The following is a 16,737-nucleotide window of genomic DNA, read 5'->3' as shown; positions in this document are numbered from 1 at the left end:
CTAAAGACTGGAAAGCACCCATGGAAAAACCAGCAGCTCAGTCTTACAGAACAAAGGCTGAGACAAAATATACAATTTCAGTCCATGCATGCTGCAGGGGGCAAAGGGGAAAAAATGGAAAAAAGGAAAGATTCAACTTATCCTACAGCTGTGCATACGCATCAGTGTTAGTAACATAAAGGACTATATCAATCAGTATGCTAGCAAGGCATGTATGGCAGCAGAGTTAAGGTAGAAAGTAAAAGGAATTAATTTTCAGAGCCAAGGTATTTTCCTCTTTCAGACTAATTTACCTAAAAAGTATTATGTGAGCACTCTTATAGTGTCCTAAGGCAGGCAAACAGTTTACGTATGTTTACATATCTAACATGTAAGCACCTGTGAACATTTTTTAAAGACACTAACCAGGTAAAGTTTATAGACATGACTCCAACCAGACACATGTGTAAAGACAAGCTGTTCCCCAGTAAAACAATTAAAGGAAAATAAAATATGGCAACTCAGATTTTTGGCAAACATTTTATATTTTATACAAAAATCTCAGTAAGAAACCTAGCAGAATATCTGACCAAAACATTTGCCTTACAAGTTCGAAAAAAAAAAACCTCACAAAAAAAAGAGAAATAAAGAAAAAAAAAAGTAAAATTCCAACCCCCAAAATATTTTTTAATTATAAACCAGAATATCAACAAAACACTTAAAATAATCTCAGATTGTTTGGCAATTCATCACATCATAACAAGAGACACATTTGATCATAAGAAAAGTTTAACTTTATATACAACTTCACTTGAACATTTGCTCTTACCAGAGTTAATATACATTAAAAAAAGATTCTGGCAATAATACCAGCTTCTATTTTTAATACCTGTGTATAAAATGTAACATAAAATGCTGAAGCTCTATAGTTAGGAGAAGTGACATTTGATTTCAATGGGTCCCTCTTTGTTGAAAGATAAATACTGAAAGAACACGTGTTTAGTTGCAAAATAAAACTTTCATTTTAGGGTGGTATTGGTTGACTGTGAATAAATCTAACCTAGTACTATTTATTTCTCGAAGTTGGTAGTAAATTTCCAAGTGAAAATATAATCTAGTAAGATTACATTTTAAATGCTGTACTTTGCCACAAATGTGAACAGAAAGGAGCCAAGTCCCTTTCACTATGCTAAACTACTTTAATGCATGCGAGAAAAATATTTTACCAACTGTCTGAGCATATTTTAGAGAACTTCAGATTTTAGACAGCCCTGGGGGAGCGGAGGGGAAGTTTCCTACTGACATCTGCATAGAATGTAAAATATATAATTAAAAAACCCTAAGATATATACTAAAGTTTACAGACCAATGCTTTCCATATAATAAATAAAATGTCCATCATTGATCAGATTCATACACAGAGTAAAATACAACCTATTTTTACAAGTTTATGTACAAAGTATTAGTAGGCACATGGGTGCCTTATGGGCTGGAAGCATCTGCATTAGCATGTCACATTGGGAAACTCCAACTTTCCAAGTCAGTGATAAAATATATAACTACTTTGTTTTTCATTCAGATACAAAGTAAACTTATTTTTCATCTGAAATAAATGTACATAATATTTTGTATAAACAATAGTTTATAAAGCTGTTTAAAATGTAACTTAAAAGTACTGCATTGTTTAACTTAGAGCTCTGAAACAAGCACGTGCAAATCCCTTTGCTTTAAAAAAAATAGAAGCACAGATGTTTGTTTTCCTTTTGACTCTTCCAAGAACAGTACTGGCTGGTAAAGATTATCGCTTTGCTTTCTTTAGTGGTGCCTCCTCTGCCTTCTGCTGGCCTTTTCTCCGTACCACTGTTGGGCTGTCCTCCCTTTTACGCTTGGCAGACTGCACCTTTAACCTGAAAAACATAATAATTATTTCCACAATGAAGAGTGGTCAGGCACAATTCTATTCAGAGCTGAACTAAACTGTCCATCTCTAATATATTATATAAAAGCTTACTACTAAAACCCACTTCTTAGTAAGAAATGGAGTACTGATTCTGTATGTTGGAGAGTGCTCCACATGTACAATTTGGGGCTAGGATTTTATTCTTCCTTCTCTTTCTCTGGAAAGATTTGTGGATTTATAACAGAACATAATGGACTTCAATATCCTGTCCCCTGTCTCACAAAGAAGAGCAGCAACAGTGTCTCAAGCCCAGCATACACAAGAGGGAGTAAGGGGCAGACTTCACATACCCCGTGCATTCACACTCATCTATATAGTCACCATATTTCAGCTGTAACTAACTGTAAATGGGTTTAAACTCTTGGCCATTCATAACCACACAAAATAATGGAGCTGAGGTGTACTGTGACAGTCATCAGTGCACAATGCACAAGTTCTCCAGGCTCAGCCTGAAGACACTGACACATTTCAGAAAGGATGACAGCTACACTTGTTTGGCATACAACACATTTTACAGGTAAACTACAAGATGCAGAGCAACTGTGCACCACGTCTGTTACTTACTCCCTTGGGATTCTGCACTATGATCTCAGCTTTGCAAATTAAAAAGTATAACAGGAAAGGAGGGAAAGGGAAATATATTCAAAACTTGGTTATAAGGGCTCTCAGTTTCTCCTCTTTTTATCAGCTGATCTTAGATCTTTAAAGCATTAGAATCAAGTCATCATATTTAGCTTTAATCTGAACCACCGATGCTCTTACTCCCCATCCAGGAAAGAATCACAGCTGAAGTTAAAATACTACATAAACAGCATTTTCAGATTCTCCCAAGAGGTTTCCAAGGATATAAGAAAAAAATCTAGTCTTCCAAATGTCAAATAAAGGAAGAAAAAGAAAAAATGTAAACAGAAGAAAATCCTTTAAAAGCTTTTATAATTCACATGAGAACAGAACAAAACTAGTCTGCTGTTCAGATTTTGAAGCAGTATGTTACATATAAGGAAAGGATCACTGTACTGGCTTCCAGAACAAATCCTCAAAGTGAATTCAACTTTAATACTTACTGTGTCAATGGAGGAGATTTATTAATTTTTGTATCACTTGGAGATCTTTTTTTAGCTGCTAGTTTCTGTCGTTTTCTAGGAGAAACTGAACTTGGACTGCTGCCTTTAGAAGCTGCACGTGTGGTTGGCTTGCTGGCCTTTTTTCTGTAACACAAAAGCATGATGAATTTATATATAACCAAATACTTTTACCAAGTCAATTTCTTCTTGCATTCCAAGTGCAGATAATCAAGACTGCACAGTATTTGCAACAAGTAAATCAAAGTTGCCAAAAGAAACAGTGAGAAAACCATATTTGCCTGCTTCAAGACACACTGTGAAGCCAGGCTGGGTATTTTGGTATCAAATGTAGAATCAAAAGATTGCTTTACTGTCAGTATTTGGTATTTACAAAGAAAACCAAAACCAAACCAATCCATACCAAATCTTGCAATAATTTTTGTACATAAGTGTCTATGTTTAAAAGAACATACTATAGTCTGAATTCACTCATGTAAGTCTTGGTATCCACAAGTTCAGAAACCTGAAAATCTGGTTATTGGTGATTAATTTAATAGTTAAGAAAACAGGTGACTTAAGTCAGAGAAATCCAGCAATGCTGAATATGAAGAAGCATCCTCTTCCACAGACTTATTCCCAGATGCTATTTATAAAATGCATACTGTACACAGCACCTTAAGGCAGAAATGCTTTGTTGCAATCAGTGTCAGAAAGGTAGCATTGGAAATCTGAGACACAACCCCGAATTTATAAAAAAAGCAGATGTTTCCACAAGCAAGCAGAATAAACCCACAAATACCTAATCCTTTATTACAATTTTAGAGTTAACAATTATGTGACACTAAAGGAAGTCCCTGTGGCTTTACCAAAACAAAACTGTTGTTTACTAAGCAGTAGTGGTAAACCTTCACAGTTTTTATGTAAATGAAGAATCATGTAACTAATTTCAGATTCAGTTCTGAAATTATCAGTTTAAGAGCACTGTGGCTAACATATAATATATACAATAAAACATAATATCCTTAAGAGGGAAGTAGATACAGTCAATTGAAAGTAATCCCACCACCAACATAAAAAAAAATGCCTGCACTTCAATTCTCTTCTGAAAGACAGCAACACACATCAAAACTTCCCAGAGCTGCTGTTTCATTGTTTCCACAATAAGATCAAGAGGATGAGCTCTGCTAGAATTCAGTATGCCTTCAAAAGGCAGACCAGTGCTAAGGCAGATGAGGAATGGCTTCCTGAAAACAGAACTCTTGCTACCCACACTTGTCATTCACAGCAAGATTGCTTTCCAAGCTTGCAGATCACCATACTAGAAATGAAGTCGTCCAGTACTGCAGATTGATGTATTTAACTTGGACAGCGTACTTAAAGAAACCAACAGGGATAATTTTATTTTCAACTTGTTCCAACACCAAATGGTGAAGTGCACAGTCAACTCTGATGTCCCACTTTACCCATCAGAACCAAGTGTCCTTAGACTTAAATTCTGAGGCATCACTAGGATGAAGAATGCCAATAGGATCAATTCTTACCTTGCTACATACTCAAGTATGCCTTTTGAGACCCTGACAATTTCCCTTAACCTCACCTTTTGTCCCTTCGTTCCTTGAAGAGTGGTACTAGAATTAGAATGAAAAATATTTGGGAAGCTCTTATCCATTTAAAACAAATAATCAGAAAAAGGCAAAAAGAGGAAGTCACAAGTCTTCCCTGCAACAAACCCCACACCACCTAAAAATAAGGTAGAAAAAAAGCTTGTTATTGGAGTGTCTACACAGTTACCTTTGAGCCTCTAATCTTGTGGCTGATCTAGTTGTGGCCCCAGAATGCGCATCATCATCTTCCTCACCATCCTCTTCCTCACCTTCCTCTTGCTCTTTTAGCTCATCTTCAGAAGAAGTCAATTTCCGACGTTTCTTCTCTGGCTCCAGTGTTTCTGTCCATTTAAAATTTTACACATATGCTATAATTTTCCAAAAGGCCTCCAAAAGGATATGAACACTTAATTTAGAAAAGGTATTCTAGTCACAAGTCCCATTTTCAGTAAGTAATTTTCCATTTCCTTCATATTTCAACATTTTTAATTCACACTTGTTTGACTTAATCTTGCTAACACATTCACCACAGTTTACTTACACAGCTCATAGCCAGAATTCATAGAAAATTCATGAGGTTTTATAGAAGCATCTGGGATGTAGCAATTCTGACATGAGATTACAGCAATTTACACATATTTACATAATATTTACACTAGCTGTAACTCAATGATTTTTCCTCAAGAAAGGAAAATTGAATAAAGCTTATCTTGTTGCTATTAGTAAACAGAAAGGCACAGCAGTATTTTCTGATTCTGTTAGGAGTGGCACAGCCTCTCATGCTTTTACCCGTTTCCTCAGATTGAACCAGAGAGCGCCTGGGCTTTCTTCCCCTTTTACGCACAACCAGTTCTGCCTTCTCAGCTTCATCTTCCTGAAGAGACAAAATGGAACCATGGAAGTCAAGAACTATTTACTTTACACAGAAGACAGACATTTTTCATTATATACTGCTTGTAAATTTACAAATCACACTTACATTTTTTGTTTCTTTCTTATTAGATATGTCTGCACCTAAAAAGAAAGGAAAGAATAAAACTTGATCCTGAACTTCAAATCTTTTACCAATCAATTTAAAAGGAGTTCTTTCATACTCTCTCAACTTTGTGTAAACATCACTGTTGCCCTAAAAATATTTCAAGTCTCTTTCTAATTTAGAAAATAGCTTTCTTGTACTTTGTTACATACAGAGACTGGGACAATGATTAAATTGTTAAGTACTAAGGCTTTATATGACTGACAGTATTTATTGCTTTGTTGCATATGCTGTTTTGTTTTAATGGAAAAGCAGAAGATACTTACCCCCTTTAACTACTGTCAACCAATCACAGAATCATAGAAAAATTTGGCTTAGAAGGGGCCTCTAGAGGTCACCTAGTCCAATCTCCTGTTCAAAGAATTAACTGATCAAATCTTGCACAAGATCTTGTTCAGTCCAACTTTTAAAGTCTCCAAGAACATGGTTCCTTCAGGTGACCTGTTCTAGTGCTTAACTATTCTCATACCAAGATGACTAAGATGAAGCTCAAAAAGATACTATTTAAGAACTTTTTTTCATGGGAATTACATGACTTTCTCTGCTGAAACACTTCTTACTTCAAACTCAGTAATTTTTACAGGCTAACCTATACATGTTAAAACAGATTTTTAACTTTACATCCCATGTCTCAACTTGGCTTCTCTCTATGGTTACTATTTCTATCCTAACTCTGTGATGAGAGAGATTATTTTACAAAGCTTTTAAACTCTGTCAAATGGAATTATCTCCAACACTGCAAGGATAAAAATCCTTAGCAGTAAAAAGGAGAAACCTAAATAAAAGCAAGTTTTTATGTATTTTTCCCCTGCCATAAAATTGCTGTCTAATTTCTGAAAGCTAAATAAGAGAGGACACAAACTCTAAACCCCTCACCAATTAGAGTGAGAAAACAAAAGAATGACAATGCAAAGGACCTAAAATAGATCTCAAAGAGCAGAAACATATTCTGAAACTCACAAGCTTTTTGGCACTCCTTTGTAAGGTTATGGGGAAAACTTTTATACAAATGCAAATGAAGTAAAACAGAAATATAGTTAAGTGTTCAAAACATAACCGAAATAGAATATTGGACTGTCCACTGTATTAAGGTCTACACACAACATAAGCACATGCATAATACAATCAGCATTATCAGTATTAGTTCTATTGTGTTCAAAAGAGATACTTCATAATTCTGGTTCACTTGGGCAAATCTGTAGCAAAGGGGTTTTTGACTGAAGAATAATCCCATCTAGGTCCATGACATGCCTTTAACAGATTACCCTCTGTAAGATACCAAAATGTAGCATTTCGCCTAAAGATAAGTATAAAAATATTAAGACACAGTATCTAAAATCATACTAATTTTAGAGCAGCAACTGTTAATTAGTGTTAAGTAATTAGTTTCAAGTTCAGTGTTAGTGTTATGGGAGGATGATACCTTCAGAAAACATGTGTCTCTTAATTGCATGTGCTGTAGTGACCAAAAATAAAACTCTGCATTCCACTCCACATGTGGGTCTGTCCCTACTGCAAATCCTTATGCAGAACACCCAGAAAATACCAGAGTAGGTGAACTGCACAGGGGGATTCAACTTGGTTTCCTTTTCATCACCAGGTGTTCTCAACCCCTTAATGCCCATGAATGCTAATACAGGATGAAAATTTTAACAGTGCATTCCCCTTTATATTCCTCTGAACATTGCTGTAATAGCAACAGCCTGTTACCTGGAAAATAGACATGTTGCATAACGCACTCAAACTTCAAGTACACAGTTAGGTGTCTGTGCTTTTGAATAAAAAGCAAAGCAGAATGCACTTTCATTTCATTCTCACATTCTTGTCTGTTCTCTTGGCAGTTCATGGAAGTCAAGTACCACACAATGAGCTAACCCTCCAGAGACAATTCTGAAGCATATGGATTAAAGCTGACATTTTAACAAATGTGGAGAAAATAGGAAACAGCCCATATGCTCAGTGCAGCCAGATTAGTATATCTGTAGAAACCTAAGCTTTTGGAAATTCCAGAAGGTTTGTTTTGAAGGTTTGGTTTCTCAGATTTTCTGCCTGTTTGCATTTGCTTACAAACCATTTTAATCTACTTTTCAGTTCACCTGCTTCCTAAAATGGCTTTAAAAAGTTTTTTTTATGAATGGCCATAATTAAAAAGACACATTTAAACAACCAGTGCAGTTCAGACTCTATACACAAGAAAAATTAGAAAAGAGAAATAGAAAGGTATTTCACTTAATCGTATTTTAGTTTGAAGCACTTAAAATACATTTTTGAGTTAAGCTAAGCAACCATGTTCCAAAGATCTTACAGCAATTGTGAAAAGGGAAAGAAATATCCTCTCAAGATACCCCTAAGATCTTTAGATACATATCCACAGATCAACAATTAGCAGAATAAAATTTGAAAGGTATTGTAGGAAGTGTGATTGACAGTCAGTGTATGAAAGGTAACATGCAGAAATGGAAAACAATCACTAAGAGCCAGTCTGATGGGGCACCTACCTTCCTCTGAAGCTCTGCCATCTACTTAGCCTACTCAATCATTTGGTATATTCTGCAATGCATTATTCAGCACTGAGCAGTGCTGCTACATCTTTGAGATAAGTTCTTATCAAGCTGCTCTTTTTTGGAGCTAAACACTTGGTAGCAATTAGGGATAAGTCTTCATTTCATCTCTTTCTTCAGAGGCTTTCATTCACGAATAACACACTGACTGCCAGAGATGATGTCAGGATGAAGGACTCATGTGATTTTTGTAAAAATCCTCTTCCATTTCTTCCACCTTTCATTTTACAAGTTGAAGCAGGTATAATTTGCTTACCTGTTTGAGGTGTTTTCCCTCTACTTGCAGAGGTAGGAGACTGCGGCTGAAATTAAAAAAATGGGTTTTTTAATAAAAAAAAAATCAGGAAAATTCAGCATTGCATTACATTATCACAGAAAGTTGCTCACATTCAATGTAGAATGGATCTGTAAATCTAGAAAACATGAACACTAATGAGCACACAAAGTTTGTACTGTAGTTTAAGAGTAGGAGGCATTTTTTCATTTTGATAAATAGCTGAAACAAATCAGCCCATAAACAAATCACAGCACTTTTAGTAACCTGACACTAAAGTCATTGCAATAAAGGACACAAAAGATAAAAGCAGTTTCAGTCAAACACATTTCCAAGTATTTAATTATCAACAAAGAAGTTAGTACAGTCACTTTAGAACTATAAGTCACCAGAAATTGTTTATTTACTCAGTATGCAGGAAAAGCTATATATAATTACACAATATCCTATGACTGCCCAAAAACTTCAGTGCTTTCCCCACTGAATGACCACACCAGGATGCCTATGGTTCCCCTAAAGTAGCAACGTGCCCCCAAAGCAGCCCTGGGGAAACTGTCCTGCCCTCCTGTCTCAGGTGAGACACTCCTCCCTGAGCCAGCCTGCAGCTCACACCAACCCCTCACTCATCACTAGGAAATACCAGACCTCTGAACACTTGAACCAGAACAAGATGATTCTGTTCCAGTACTGAGGGTGCCAAGGTACACTCATTTCTGGGGGTGACTTAAAAATTAAATTTAATCATTATTTGGACAAAAAAACACCCTAAAAAATCAACCAAACAAAAACAAATCCACAACACCAAAACAGAAAAACCAAATATCAAAATCCACACCACTTCAAATTACATTTCATTGAATTAACATTGAAAAAAAAAAAATCAACCAGGAAAGACTAGGAATTCTGAAACAGAATTCCAGTCAACCTGTAAGAAGGGACAGGACTCAAAGGACTGCCTGAAATATGAGGACAGAACAAGCAGAGACAATAATTCCTTTTATCCATAAACTAGGTAAATTCTCAAGATTTCCAACAGCCATGCCAGCTGCTGCCTCACCAGGCAAGCAGTAGGAAAACCTGTTTCAACACAACTCCATTTTTAAAATCCACCTTTTTCTATGCAATACCATTGATTCTGAAATAGAGGCATTTCCTAGACAGAAGCCTTTAACCAGAATAAATCTAACTGGCTGCACTCCACAAACATGCCTGACCCACCACTGTCCTGTGCTGTAATCCAACTGGATTGCAGAAACAATACCAACAGACCACCTTCCTAGCTGTGAATATCCTTCACAGGGCTTAGGAAATAAAACTACCACTGAACTTTAGAAAACAGACATGTTTCATGAGCCCCTAGGTTACTCATCACTATGTCTCCATCTCTCACATGATGTGTAATACAACTGCTTTACATAATATTTTATTTTACAGCTATGAAAAGATTCTATGTGCTATTATTATGATATATTCAGTAGAGGGAAAAAACTCTCATTTTTGAAATAAAGTCACCCTTGCTCTTCAGGCCAAAATTACTCCCAGCACGAACTAAAAGTCACATATGCACACCACCAAAAACTCACCCTGCACTCAGGTATATATTGCTAGCTAGAATAACACTTGTATTAAGTGAACTAAGTGTGAAGCTGGTAGGTAATTTGCTACATTCTGAATTAACACTATATTTTGCTTACAAAGGTCATCTACATTAAGAGATACTATTAATAAGTTTTGTTTGCTTAGACTGAACTCAAATATCAAGTTTTCCATATGATGTTTCTGAAATGCTGTTAACTGTTAAACAGATAAATGGCTCTTGAAATACTGTGTTTAAATGCACCCAAACAAAATAAAGGCACTTACATTCCCAGTGCTCATATCAGCTTTTGACTCCCCACCTGAGGGAAGAAATATGAGTTCAGAACTTGAATATCACTATTATCCTTGTTTTCCCACGCAGGTACTATGAGCTACTTACCACCAGGCTGTACTGCTTCAAGAGGGTATTTACGAGGCCGGCCCCTTTTGCGTTTCACTACTACAGGCTGATTTTCCTATTAAAAGTAAAGGACAAAAATATTTTGCTTCCTGTAACTGAATACAATACAATACAAAGACTGCTAACTGAATTCATAATGTGACAGTGGCAGAAGTAGTATTTTTCAATTAAAAAAACAGATGAGGCAAGTTTAATAGCAAGAGACACTGCTGTTAAGAAATCCACTAATATATGTGAAAAGAAACAAGACAACTCCCAGTTATACAAAATTCTCAGTGGTTTGACTGAGGCACAAAGCATGTCTGAGAATGCAGTACCTTCTGTTCCCCTAGCCCCAAAATCTCTTAGTGTCACAAATGCTGTTGGCTTACCCCATACAAGAACTCCAGACTTTACATCCCATGAGCCCCTTTTCCCAGTGCCATATAGCACAGGCTGCATCCTGTATGTTGAGCAAGTGCTTCAAACAATTAATATTCTAATTATCCCAATACACAGATTGCTGAATTCTTTGTATAAACAGGATCTTTAGCAAAAAAGGGCCCCTTCCTTTGAAGTTTTAAGCTTTGAAAGAGAACTTTTAAGTAACAAAGTCAGATGCAAAATCCCCAATAGGACTTTCTCTTATACACAAGGAAAGTTTAAATGCCCCATTCAGTATTTACTGAGGTTTAGCAATATCTCCCCCAGAATGGTTCTTAGAGACTCAAGCCTTGAGTGAACAAATATAAAAACATATTCTTTAAATTTTCTTCTTCTTCCAAATTTGAGGCAAAAAATCCCCAAATGATGAAAGCCAACACCTTTCTGAGATCAGTGTCTATTTCTAGGGGCCAACATCAATTTTAATCTCGAGGGATCAGACATTTGTTTATAACCCATACTGCAGATTATCTCAAGTACATGCCTAGGAGATAAAGACTTTAAAAACTGTTGATAGTATTTTAAAAGGCAAGTTTTATTTGCTTATGACTAAACTGTCCACATCAATTACCAAGTTTTCAAAAAATATGATTTCAATACAATACAACTCTATATAATTGCTTTCTAGACATTTTGTAAGCACTATTAAGCCTAGGAAGGGAGTTAGTCCTATTTCCATATTGAGACATTGATGTTTTATGGTCTGTGAGTTTGTACTTTGTGACAGAGCTACATAAGTCCTTAGTACTTTTTGAAGACAATTTTAATATGGCTGTCAACAAAATAGTTTTGTACCACAAAGAGTACTGGGAACCTGCACTATCTCAGTGAGTTAACATGAATAAGATCACTCACCTCTGGAGAATTTTCATTTGATTCTGGACTGTGCTTTTTCTTTTCAGACATTTCCCGTTCAAAGTTAGGTTCATCTTCACACATAAGAAAAAAAAGAAAGAAATTGTATACCTTTGTTTCATTAGGCAAAAGAACTAATAAAAGCCACAACCTCAACACTGAAAATGTTATTTCATTCTTTAGCCTAAAATTTCCTAAAAACACCCATCAGAAATCAACACTGCTTGCCTTGTAGCAACAGTGTATTGATCTGCCAAAATGCTTCCCACTAATGCCAGATGAGTTAGGGAGGTCTTCTATTTTAAGGTAAGAACAAAAGCTCACACTTGTGACATTCTATAAAATGGTAGGACAAATACAAGCCCTTATTCCCTTTTCTCACATGTTCCATGAAACAGGAAGCTGAGGATACAAAAGCACATTGCAGAACAGATTCAGACTCGTCAACTTGCTCAATGAGAAACAAAACTATTAATAGGCCAAACTAACATCAGGGAACATTCTCAGAGTGCTCCCACAAAAACAGACCGAAGTAACAAAGCCACATTAATTATGTGGACACACCACATTTTATTATTTATTTTAGTGCAATTTAGTCAATTACAACAGTGCAACTTGCACTCTTCTCTGGTTGTTTACTCTACAGAAACAAACAAAACTGATCTGATGGTTATGTCATGGATTTTTACGTAGGACAGCCCTTGCTTGTAGTCAGAGGTAGATGTTCTTATCACATAATGCTGGTTGTTCTATTTTCCTACCTACCTGTTTATTTCCCATTGGCTTTCCTACCCAAGATACATACTGAAGCAATAATGGAGCCAGTGGGTGGTAAACAGCAAAAGCATCAAAACTTTTCTCATCATTAAAGAAACTAAAATTAATGCATTATTTGCTAGCAGTAATAGAGCAGAAATCAACCGGAGAATATATGCAAGTATATTTGCTGGGATCAAGTTCCCACTTTCTCTCAAAAATCATTCAAATGAAAAGAAATAAGCATTCAATATGGGTTCAGAAAATCTTCCATAATGGGCAGTTTAATTACCTTTTCCTTCCACAGTACTTCTAGGAGGTGTTTGTGTTACATCAATTTCTTTGGACACTTCTGCTGCATCACCTGAAATAACGTCCTACATTATTTTGAAACAAGAGAGGAAAGATGCTTTACTACACATTAAAAATCATGGCCAGTTACACTAAAAGAAACACCCCACACCAATACATGAGCAGTTATTTTACTCATCAAGGTTTTGTACTGTCTCTTAAAAGCTTTAATGTTGAGAAGCTTCATCACAAATCAGTGGGTGAGGCAGTCCCAAATATACTGCATATACTCCTAAAAAGAGCATCTATCTTGTCCTAATTCCTGTTTTGATTTAGCAGAACTCAGGAAAAGTGCAATGCACCCTCTCTTGAAGAGCTCAGATCAGTACACCCATGCAGACACTGAACTGACTGGAGCACTGGCATCCAACAATGCTCCATGAGATCCCCAGCTCCCAACCTCTGTGCAACCCAGTCCTCTCACACTTCCACACCTCAAAGAGTCCACACAGACACTTGCCTTTTTTGTTTTTTAATTGTCTCCCTTACTGAAAAGTTTCATTTGCTAATCAGTTCTTTTGTACTCAATACAATGCAAAAGTAGCTTAATTATGGAAACATCTCCAAAAATAAACTGCTGAAGAAATTATGGTTAAGATTTTCATCTTATTTACAATTGCAGAACATAAGAGTTCTTGAAAATACCTTAATGTTACCAGGTTTCATTTTGGAACACTGACTTTGTTCATCATCTTTTAGCACATCCTGAGAAATCTGCTTGTTGCCTGCAAAAACAAGTAACAATTGAAGTGTTAAAAAAGTGTCTTCTGCATTTGTCATGTTTTTGTGTCACCTACATACCAGCTCACTATTACTGAAATTCAAAAGTCTGAAAAATAGTCTCTTACTACCAAAAATATGAACAGAAAGTTACTCTAATCACTCTTTGAAATGGGAAGACAACACAATAACAGAAGAGAATTACATGTTTCTTATATATTACAGGTGTGGATTGTTTTGTTTGCTTGTTTGTTTTTAAAGATAAGCTCAAAATTGAAATGTGGTAAGTAACACATCAAGAAATACAACACCAACCTCAACTTCAACTCACCCAGAGACAGGGAAAGCAGTTAATGCTATGTGGGACACTAATGAATACATGACTTTTAATCACTCACTTCATCAGATCACAATTCTTAGAAGAGGAATAAAAGCTCTTATGAAAAAATGCTATTATTAATGATACTAACTTTTTTCTAAATTTTTCTGATGCTGAAAAGACATAAGAAGTTGAATCCAGAGCTTGAAGAGGTATTACATTGTCAGTCTTGTAAATACTGTATCAACAAAATGCCTAACTTATTTTGATGCTAGCTGCATCTAAATGAAATTTAGAAATGTTTATGCCATTCAATGGACTACACTCCTTCTCACTTTTTGCTTGCAGACAAATAAAAGGCTACACTAAAATTTATTTCTTTCCACCTAAGAAAAGGAAGCATCCATTCCCACAAAGTTTAGATTTTCCTAATGATCAGCTTCCTTATCTTTTATTTTAGAACGATAAAATTAGTAATTATTTTATAGACTGAACAAAAAATGTTTCTTCACCTATGATTGAGAAAATGACTATAATGCTCTTCTGTGCAGTAATTACATTTGTTGCAATATTTTTATCAAATAACTGAAATATTAGAAATTATTTTGGGAGTATAAATTGCTTTGGAGTTTGGAATTTACCCATCTCTACTATTTTCTCAAAAATACCATTTTATGGCCTAGACACAGTAGAACAAGGTTTTCTCACAGAAAAGCTTTGCAGAAATTCCTGTACTTCTGTATCACTTACACTTTTTTTCATCCATTTTTTCTGGAGATTTAAGTTGAATTCCTCCAGATCTATGCTCTTCTGTTATCTGGGTAGCCGAGTTTTCCACCTACACACAAAACACAAAGAAGGATAACTTCTTTTTTTCTCAGTGAAATTTATAAACACAGAAGGGAGAAACTTTTCCCTACTGGCTACTTCCAAGCACAACATACATTAAAACAGAAAGCAGCTGTTACAAAGGACTCAAGTAACATTCCTACTATAGAACAAAATGATCAAAAAACTTCAAACCTGCTGTATTTTCAAAATTTTTGACTGATATTTTTATTGAAAAAAGTCTCTATCAAGATCAGAATTAAGCACCCTAGTACATGTTTTAAAAGTACTTCATCACAGTAAATCACAAAGAATATTTCTGGGTTTAAAGAACATTCTCCTACCACAGGAACAATAGAATTATCTCATTAGCATCAGAAATGTGGCCAACCAGCATTTCAATATAGTAATAAATATATTTACTACCTGAGTTTAATTAACCACAAACACAATTTCAGCCTGCTATCTGTATTAAATGCCTTAGTTTTGCTCCAAAATATACACTTTACATTTGCAATGCAAGAGTTATGCCTCTTATAAAATCTTGTGAAAGACAGCAGACTGCATTAAAATAGGTTTCTAATTGTGATATAAACCTCCAAGAATAATCCCTATTTTTTTTTCTCTAGTCTCATGGAGATCAGTCAAGCTTCTCTTTTCTGCCAGTTAACAGCCTCGAAATAGTCACAGACTACAGAATAACAATGCAAGATTTATTTACTGGCAGATTTGAAAGAATAATTAGACATCAACCTATGCAGCTGCAGAGTCTCAATAAACATAATCTCTGCATATACAAAAATAATATTTTCCTTTAGAGAATACTTAATATAAATAAAAGTAAATTCAAGTAAGAGAAATACAGTACAGATTTATAAAATAAATTTAAAAAAAAAGTACTTACATGAGAAGTTTCTCTTTCCAAAGGAATATTCCTCTGCGGGATATCTACTAAAAATAATTTATCACAATTAGAAAAGCTGAGCAAATGCAAAGTATCACAGTATCCTCTACTTCACCTCCCTGAAAGGATTCCAGAGAATCTGAAACTACATAAAACTTTCTATGTCAGAAGTAAAAGACATCCAATCTTCTCTTTAACAATATACCCACAAAACAAAACAAGAATATGAATTCCTCAACACAGGATAACTGAGAATCACCTTATGGTTGAAATACAGGTAATTAAGGGGCTGTCATATTTCAAATTTATGGTGACTGAAATTTCAAATATAATTCCACCATCTTAATCAGAATTTCATCCATCACAATCCTAGACTCTGGATCATGGGATGAAGTAGAACGTGATTAAGCTACATTATAATTTCAGAGAACTAAAGTTTGCTTAATTGTACTAGTAATACCTGTAGCTGACAGAATGCACATAATGAAATTGTCCAGTTGCTAAACTCCACTATACTCTGATGAAGTACAGCCTCAGCCTTCCATATCACAAAAATAGGGAAAATAATTATGACAGTTGATGAGTGATCTGGAGTTTTGAAAGAATTCCATAACTTTCAATACACAAAGAGAATTATAAAGAAGCTGCTCTATCAAGTGTTCTTAAAATCTGATTCATAAAAGCACCAAATTAATACCTTGATTAAAAAAAGCTGCTGAAACATTCCAAGCAACTTTTCCTTAAAAATATAAACCTAAAATCAAATAAAACCACATTTTTTTAATATAAAGTTTTATATATTTTGTAGCTTGTTTCTTATATCTCCATGTTTTAGCAACAATTCTTCCATAGCTATACTGCTGAGCTGCACATCTTTCAATTTTTAAAGCAGTGTCAAATTAAGAGCTAGTTCCTACCCACTCAAACAGCAATGATTTGTTTACATTCCAAAGAATCTTGGACTACTAAACTACTGTGTCTGCTGTTCATACTCATGACAGGACACACATTTGTCTTTTAAACAACTTCCTTTTACGTATGTTGAGCTGTATGTATATATGCATGCATATATACATATAAGAGAGATTATTGTGGGGGAGAAAA

The 16,737-nt window shown here is 35.2% G+C and overlaps 1 protein-coding gene across 3 annotated transcripts in view; it reads right to left on the bottom strand.

Annotated features, from left to right (window-relative positions):
• Nucleotides 1-505: 505 nt before the first annotated feature.
• Nucleotides 506-16,737, bottom strand: part of BOD1L1 (biorientation of chromosomes in cell division 1 like 1) — a 36,128-nt gene continuing 19,896 nt past the window's right edge. The window contains exons 13-25 of one of the 3 annotated variants that reach the window (XM_059469756.1): nt 15,634-15,680; nt 14,652-14,739; nt 13,508-13,587; nt 12,804-12,888; nt 11,756-11,829; nt 10,457-10,532; nt 10,342-10,376; nt 8,461-8,506; nt 5,587-5,621; nt 5,397-5,481; nt 4,795-4,948; nt 3,004-3,147; nt 506-1,886 (exon numbers count right to left, since the gene is read on the bottom strand). In XM_059469756.1, the coding sequence (XP_059325739.1) occupies nt 1,778-1,886; nt 3,004-3,147; nt 4,795-4,948; nt 5,397-5,481; nt 5,587-5,621; nt 8,461-8,506; nt 10,342-10,376; nt 10,457-10,532; nt 11,756-11,829; nt 12,804-12,888; nt 13,508-13,587; nt 14,652-14,739; nt 15,634-15,680 (1,058 nt within the window). In that variant the 3' untranslated portion in view covers nt 506-1,777. Of the gene's footprint in view, nt 1,887-3,003; nt 3,148-4,794; nt 4,949-5,396; nt 5,482-5,586; nt 5,622-8,460; nt 8,507-10,341; nt 10,377-10,456; nt 10,533-11,755; nt 11,830-12,803; nt 12,889-13,507; nt 13,588-14,651; nt 14,740-15,633; nt 15,681-16,737 lie in introns of those variants that run through there. The other 2 variants (XM_059469757.1, XR_009418264.1) reach the window with 2 other exon arrangements.

The sequence above is a fragment of the Ammospiza nelsoni genome, chromosome 4 (assembly GCF_027579445.1).
Source record: "Ammospiza nelsoni isolate bAmmNel1 chromosome 4, bAmmNel1.pri, whole genome shotgun sequence".
NCBI classification, from domain to species: domain Eukaryota; kingdom Metazoa; phylum Chordata; class Aves; order Passeriformes; family Passerellidae; genus Ammospiza; species Ammospiza nelsoni.
This window is presented reverse-complemented; position numbering and strand designations above follow the sequence as displayed.